The sequence below is a fragment of the Patagioenas fasciata genome, chromosome 3, assembly GCF_037038585.1.
Source record: "Patagioenas fasciata isolate bPatFas1 chromosome 3, bPatFas1.hap1, whole genome shotgun sequence".
Taxonomy (NCBI): domain Eukaryota; kingdom Metazoa; phylum Chordata; class Aves; order Columbiformes; family Columbidae; genus Patagioenas; species Patagioenas fasciata.
In genome coordinates this window covers 74207273-74215591 of record NC_092522.1, presented here as the reverse complement: position 1 = coordinate 74215591, position 8319 = coordinate 74207273, and the positions used below count along the sequence as shown (strand labels likewise).

General features: G+C 36.1%; 1 protein-coding gene across 2 annotated transcripts in view; it reads right to left on the bottom strand.

The window, feature by feature from the left end:
- Positions 1-278: 278 nt before the first annotated feature.
- Positions 279-8319, bottom strand: part of GOPC (golgi associated PDZ and coiled-coil motif containing) — a 30246-nt gene continuing 22205 nt past the window's right edge. For both annotated transcript variants that reach the window (XM_065834311.2, XM_065834312.2), the window contains 6 exons: positions 8072-8247; positions 7623-7788; positions 5954-6049; positions 4997-5161; positions 4143-4323; positions 279-3624 (listed from right to left, as the gene is read on the bottom strand). In XM_065834311.2, coding sequence (XP_065690383.1) covers positions 3506-3624; positions 4143-4323; positions 4997-5161; positions 5954-6049; positions 7623-7788; positions 8072-8247 — 903 coding nt within the window. In that variant the 3' untranslated portion in view covers positions 279-3505. The remainder of the gene's footprint in view (positions 3625-4142; positions 4324-4996; positions 5162-5953; positions 6050-7622; positions 7789-8071; positions 8248-8319) is intronic.

Here is an 8319-nt window from a genome sequence, read left to right as displayed (position 1 = left end):
CACTGAGCAAAAGGTGCATCTCAGATGATGAAATCTGAGACATGTCCTATAAATATATATTTTTAAAAACGTACTTGGCCATTAACTATTGCTGGCCAGAACTGGATTAGTGTCAAATTTCATGTTACATAGTTTTAGTTTTACTCGTATGAGCTTTTTGACTGGGTGTGGACTACATGCTTAACAGGAAAAGATCACACACAGGGTTAGATGTTCGTATTTTATATAAAAAACCAGAAGGAAATTAAATAACAGTCTGAATTAGGTGAAGAAACCACTGCAATGCGGAAGAGTACATTTATTTACAGGCTAATAAAAATATATTACATTCAGCTTAACTAGATGTATACATTTGTTCCAAAATGTTCCATCTGCTACAGAAATGAGATTAATCTATGATGTACTAATGTTTGGACAGATAATTTTGTTTGATACAACTGTGGATTAACATATATTGAGATAGACACAAACCCTCTTCACTGCCAAGAATACACTTGTACAAAGGAAATACTACATACAGCCTTTGGTCAAATTTATTGCCATAAAGCACTTTCCTTAACTTACATGCTCTTAATTAACATTGGTCCCAGACGCCAACAAACACTGTCCACCTTTAGCTTACAATACAATTGTCTCACTGAAGATTTTTTTAATAGGCAAGGAATTATCTACTAAAAAAAATTGCAAAATTCTCTTTAGAATATTATTTTATTTTTCGAGTAAAAATATATATACACACAAGTAAACCGTTTTACACTTTAAAAAATAAAAATGAAGACTGAATACTGACTTTCCTCAGAAATTCTTCCAAGTTGAATTCGTTCAACCTCTGGGAATCAGCAGGACTGAGTCTTCCAGTTACTGACAAAGGGAAGAACACACATTTGTCCACTGAATCTGGAAATCCCAACTCGCAAAACTTTTCTCAGCTTAAATATTATTCTCTAAGCATCTCAGTATGACTACAATAAAACGGTATGTTACATCACCTGGTAGGACGCATGGAGTACATGGAGAGAGTCTGTAGTGTCTGAACAAAATCCTCCCGTTCAGGGCTTTCTCAAAGATTATAAAAATTGCAGGGAGGAAATCTGGTCATAATTTACTGCTACCTAATCTGTCTACTAGCCATTTTCCTCAGCAATTTTTCTTTCTGTTGATCTCATATATAGGTTAAAAATAGACAAGGTAAGAGCAGAGAAAGTGTCCAGCTACTTCCAGAAGATGAAGAAAAGAGCACAGCATCCTAAAAAACTGGCAAACAAGGAATGTTAGGAAAGTAACTCTAGAAACACTCTCCCACTTCAGGCTAAAATTGATCAAAAGCGTGAAGTGGAAAATAAGGTATGCCAAGAAGGAAGTACAAATAAATTAAAAACTTCACCTTTCCCTCAAATAAAGGGAAACTGTACAGGCAAATTTAATGCCTTTTTAAAAAGTTCCTAGTGTAGTTAGAGAAGCCTCATTTTGTACAACTGCAGCAAGATTTCACACAGCAATGATTTTCCAAGACAAGAAGATCACTACTTGGCTTTGAAGTGCCGTCTCTGACAGAGAAGACACCGAGTGCCCAGGCCACAGTTTCAGAGCGCGCTCTGCTTGGGTCACTGTGGGACAAACACAAATCTGGATGCAAAATTATGGCAGTGGATGTGTCTGCTAACGCACAGCCAATGTGCCCTCAAGTTTCTGAAGCTTCAGAAAAAGAAACATGCCTGGGGACCTGTTTCTTCTTCACACGGTTTTATTTTTAAATACTAGTTTCTGTTTGGTGAAAACGGTACAGCTTTGACTACTTTAAAACCCTTCAACAGTATGCTGTATGACAAGGATCACTATAAAAAATGAACCAAATAATGTTATTCCACTAAGTGGAACTCACGTGCGCACGCACACAAAACAATCATGTAAATAGCAAAGTTAAGGGATTTATAAATAGCAAAATCTTTGAATAAAGTATATACATTTTTAGGCTTTTTCTATAAACATATATATATAGTGCTCCTAAGAGAGACAAGTAACTGTGTTCTACATCATAATTTAGAACATAAGATTAGTCGATGTTACTCCAAAGGCCTTTGAGGTTCTTTCTTCTGTATGTACATCCCATACAGTAACACTTGCAAAGATGCCTTTTCACATTAGTTCCTCTCTCAATGTATAAAATCTTTTCACATCACAGTTCAACAGCCTGCAGCAGTGAACAGGGAAGCCGGCATTGCGTGCTGAAATAATAAATGTGATTACCGTGTAGAGTTTGCACATGGAGAGTGCTGCACTTCACCAAAAGATCTGCAGATGGAGTACAGGAACTGGCCAAGAAACCATCCTCAACATTCCCATTTGCAGCCACACTGTGGGCCTTTAGATGTACATCAATTAAAAGCTAGTTTAAGATACACTGCTGTTACAAAAGGAGTAACGTCTTCTTTCAACAGTAAGACAATTATAGGTTAATACGACTGCCGTAACATAACGCAGATAGGGTCTGACACCGTATGATTCTGTGTATCTCCTGTCAAGTACTGTGCACTCAACTTTCACTTATTTAAAGATTATTTTAATGTGAAATGAATATTTTCAGTACCCATCAAAAGCACTCAGCACTTTATAAGGTCAAGCTAATGATGACCAACTCAAACCACTCTGTATTAGCAGTAACCATAACCACTCAAGACAGAATGCTAAATTGATGATGCTCAGAAAAAACAAAACAATAACAACCAAAAAACCTAAGGGCCCACATAATTGTGAGTGTTTTTTAAAACTAATTTTGCTTTTAAACCTCCATAATACTCTGTTTAAATAATTTTGGATTGAGTTTCAAATGGAACAATTGGCAGTGAATTAATTAAAACAATACCAAAAATCTCACTTGTAAAATTATCATGGGCTGAAGGATCATGACTAGCAATGACTCCACCGTCCCTTTTGGGTTTTGATGGTCTTTGCTCAAATAAAAGCTCTGGTTTTTATTATTCTGAGAACAAAAATGCGTTCTTTTGAAAGTTACAGTTCAAAAATCCCAAGCACAAAACTCACGGTACAATTCTGCCTCTGTCCTTCCGCAGTTAAAAGTTTGTTTCACACCAAACCGAACATCAGTTGCCCCTTTAAAACATCAAAGGGTCAAAATGAAGCTGACCACATCTTCTTCTACTTCCCTGGGGTCATCAATGAGATTAAAAGTTGAATGTATTGAAGTTACCCTTTTTAGAAATCCCATGCTTTGGTGCTCATTATTAAAAGAAAATTCATTTCACATGCCATGTGTTAAATAACTACTGTGTTTCACGCAAAAGACAGTTTTCCACATTTAGAATTGCTCACAACGAAGCCCTGAGGTAACCGCCTTTTTTCCAGGCAACAGTAATACAGTTCCCTTTGACATTTAATCATCCTTCTACAACCTACACTAGTATACGCAGCTTGGAGCAGTCAATATTGATTATCAATTTTTCCCAAAGATGGGATTTGTCCAGTTGATTTTTTTGTTTGTTTCTTTTTAGGATAAAGACTCAGCAGAACGGGCTAATTTGGGAGCCGTGTCTTCTAAAGGAGCTTCAACCGAATTTCCCAGGTCTCCATTTTCATGTCCATCAATACTTGGTTTCTTATCAAACACTGCAAGTTAAAAAGAAATTTTACTTAAGGAAGAGAAGCAACCTTGAGAAGGACAGATCAGTGAGCCTTATTTCAGAAACTGAAGAGTTTGCCAAAATGACTACTGAAATAAGAGTTAACAGGCTTTTTGTAGAACACAGTATGACAGGAAACCACGAACTGTTTCTATACCTCTCTCATCTAAAAAATGTCATTTGAAGACTCCAACAACATAAAGTATTAACAGGAATTACCTACTTCCAGACCAGAATCAGGAAAATAAAGAATAAAATGGAATTTCAACCTTTGGGAAAAGGTAATTATGAAAAAACCCCACATTCAATTAATTCAGTTGTATCTAAGTAAATCAGGCCAGTAAGTGAGAGACCAACCAAAAGAGCTGACAGCCTACTAGTGGTTAATTGAATTAACAGTAGATTAATTTTACAATGAATATAAAACCAGCATTTTCCAGAAATTTGTTTGCATTTTGAGACTCCAGAACTAAAACCAATGTTAATGCATTTCAGAAGGTTTACCTTGTGAGGGTTTGACATCCACATTTCCATCTTTCCTATTAGAACTTGAATTTGCACCTTCTTCCAATTCATCAAGATATAAACGATAACGGTGTCCACTCTCATCCTCATATTCTACATTTTCATCATCTGAATCAACTTCTGGAGCAACATACACTACTTCAAATTCAATCTCACCTCTCTAAAACGCAACAAAAATTACAAATTTACTTACTACCGCACAGCAACGTAAGAGGATTACAAAGACGGGCTGGGTTACTAAAACAAATACATTTTACTGTTGTAAACACATTAACAGTTGTGTTTAATATTTTGAATATGTATCTGAATTAAGATTTACTGAGTTAAGAAGTACAGCTTTATAGCTAAGATTCACCAAAGTTACCTGAATTTCTTCATTATGTACCAATATATTTAAAACAGTGACTTCTAATGAGTAAGTTTTCCGATAAATTAAGTGCACCTGCTAACTGCCTGAAAATGGGAAGCACAGTAGGAAGAAGATTCTAGAGCACAAAGTATATGGGAACCAATGTCTGGCTGGAGTTGTCCAGTCATAAAAAAATAAAATGAATGTCACTAAATAATTATTTCTGTGGGGCAAAATAACAAGCTAATTTCCATCAGCCTTTCTTGAAGAATCATTAGCCAATACATGGGTTTAAATGAACCAGTACAGGCCCAGCATTTTTCTCCTTAAATTGCAAGACATAAGAGGATTAAGTGTAAAGTGATACATCTTCAGGAATCACTGTAGCTTAGCATAACACCATGCTTCACAGAAAACATTAAAATTTGAAGTAATTCAACAGGCAGCACCTAAATGTGCCTATGGATAACAACTCCCAACTGACCTGTTGGGAAAGAATAGTTACAGCTTCTTTATGTTTTGCATCTCTTAGATTAACTCCATTTACTGCCAGAATAGCATCACCAACATGCAGTCCTCCACATCGATCAGCAGGTTGTCCAGGATGGATTTCAGAGATCAGTATTGGAACACCATGCTCCTTCCCACCCTATAAAAAAGAAACTAGATTGTAATTAACTGAGATGTCCATTACCATAAAATCAACATTCTGGTAGTTGCTCGTAAAGTGCTTACTCCAACTTTTATTACAGAAAATTAGAAAGCGTGCTTCAGACAAAAAGAATGCTTAAGAACAAAGCATGAGATGAGATGAGATGCTTCCCTTAATTCTTGTCCCCACAAAAGAACAGACAACTTCTAAATATATGCTCAAAAAGTCACCAGAGACAATTCTGAATAATAAAAGAAGTCTAAAATCATATACAAGCTGATGAGACAAAATCAAAACCTCACTAAAAAAAATCACATCAGTCATCATATTGACTTGCAAGAAACAATATTCATATTTAGAATAACAGTATAATAACCGGAATTTTCAAAATTACTTGTACAAAGTTAATACAGCTTTACTGATCTGTGTGATGCAAATACTGAAACTTTACCAAAAAAAGTAACAATCACAATGGCAAAGCTTTGGAAGTTAGTTCTAAGATTGTTCCTGCTCTTCAACAGACTTAGCACACCTGAAATTCACAACTGGCTAATCTGCTAAATTGTCTACACCCTAAACCTAAGTTGACATCATAAGTTTTACATGAAGTAGCAGTTACCTATTTCCTAATCTATCAAAATGAGTCTTCAAGTTCTATTACCATAGCTATGGATTTGTGTATGCGTTTTTCACATGTTCTAACAATACATTCACTGATGCACATATTTTACAGAAGTAGAAATTTAAATTGCTTCTTCTGAGTCATGGAAAAGAAAGGCAAGTATTTACTGTGATTGAAATTCCTAGTCCTTCATGGTCTTCTTTAACTAGCAAAACTTTTCTGATTGGACCAACACCTTGACTCTTCTTTAAGGCATCAGGATCCTAGTTTGATAAAAAAAAAAAAAAAACCAAACATAGCATAAATATAAATGTGTGAACCAAAACATGATGCATCTCTGCATTTGGGGTTTTTTTTTAATTGCATACAGACAGTATCCAGTAATAGGGTAGTTCCAGGCAGGACAAACTTACAGTTCCTCTTTATAGACAGGGTATGAAATCAGAAAAGATTCTTCACTATGCACTCCTGACGAGAATAATTATTTCAATTATTTCAGTGCTGAGTGATGCACAACACAGAACTTAACTTCAGAAGAAGGAAATCAGCCACATATTAAAAACATAAAAGGACTACAGAAAAAATGCTGATCACTGCTGAAAATTTTTATGACATAAACTGCAACATAAAACTAATCAAATTACAGAAGATGATGTAATACGCTCCCAAGGAAGAGGCCGCTTGCTGAAGTTTATTTTTATTATAATAAAAACAAACCACACCAAAAGCCATTCAACTCAAAACTAAAAGAGAGACTAAATAAATCCAGGTATTTATTTTGCTTTTGTTAAGTTGTTGTTGCCATTGTGCATACCCTTAAAATCACACACACTTGTCCACCAAAAGTTTATATGCAATGAGCAACACAATCAGTAAGATCCATCTGATCAACTAAGGTATTGAGAACAGATCAAAGTAAAGCACTTTCCTGAAAATGTTTGGTTTTAGGCACTGAACACTGGGGTGATTAACTGGTCATGTGTCAAGTTGGGTGAGTGTAGAAAGACTACTCACAGTAAAATGCTTTTTATGGGTTTTATAAGTAAAGAAGAAAAAAAAAATTATTTTACAGAGTGTCACAGAATCATGCTATGACAGAATGGTTTGTGTTGGAAGGGACCTTAAAGATCACCTAGTTCCAATCCCTGCCATGGGCAGGGGCAAACACAAGATCAGGTTGCTCAAAGCCCCATCCAACCTGGCCTTGAACACTTCCAGAGATGGGGCATCCACAGCTTCTCTGGGCAGCCTGTTCCAGAGCCTCACCACCCACATGGTAAAAATGCAAAAAAAGTCTTCTTATGTCTCAACTAAATCTACCCTCTTTGAGTTTAAAGCCATTACCCCTTGTTCTATCACTGCATGCCCTTGTAAAAAGTCCCTCTCTAGATTTCTTGTAGATTTCCTTTGGGTACTGGTGTCAATCCATCTGGCCTTTAAAAAAATTTTTAAAAATTACTTTCAATTCAATAAAATCCTCAAAATGTTGTTCTTGGTTTTTGTAAATAAGTTGGCTCCACATTTTGAAACCTAGGTAACAGAATTAGGCTGTTAAATTCGTATTTATACACACACATAACAGAAGTTCAGTTTTCAAAAGGACTGAGCGTTCATAGGTAAGTCAAAGGAATTGTATCATCTTTCATGGTCATTTACAGGGACATGCTATTCAGCATGAAACTGCCCTTCAGCATACAAAAGAATTCTCTATTTAGAAGTGACATTTGAAAGAACTCAATATTGAAGTGAAAGCGATTACAAGAATGGAGAAATAATTCTATCTATTTTCCAGAAATGCTCAACACTATGTAAGAACAGATCATCTTTTCAGCTTACATGGCCTGGTGGTGCTTGCATTGGTCGTTTTAGATCATTCCGACCTCGACAAGCTCTAATAACTGTTTTGTGACGGTGAAGGTGTATTTCTGCTTCAAGCTGATTCCAGAGCTTGTCATGAGCAGGTCCCTTCATATCTCGGCCTAGCAGCTGAATCTGCTGGACCCTGCATAACAACAAAGACAGTAAATTAACATGCTATATGATGACTGAAAAATCAAGGGATTGCACAACTCCTACATTTCACCTGGCTACAGCACAGTCATGCAGCAACTAGTGCAAGTGCAATAACTGGGGATTTTTTTTGTTTCTTCCTTTTGTTCAGCTAACTGCAAATTAGAGACTTTTTCTACTTAGTCTTCTCTTTAGACCTGCCTCTGGGGATGCAAAGGAAGAAAACAACATCAGAAAACATTTCATGCTAGGTGACACGGACTGACTTTACATACCTTCCAGCTAGCTCCTTATCTAAATACTTGGCTGCCAATCTTGCTCCATAAACCTCAGCCTGAAGCACAGCTATATGTCGACGAAGAGCTTCATTTTCCTTCCTCAGCAACTTCACCTCAGCTTCCAGCTGAGCTTCTTTCACTTTTTCTTTCTTGTTAGCTTCAAGTTCTCTCTCCTTAACAAAAAAAAAAAGTTGTAAGCTTTTATCAAAGTTAATAATGAAAGAGTACTTAACTGTTTCTACACA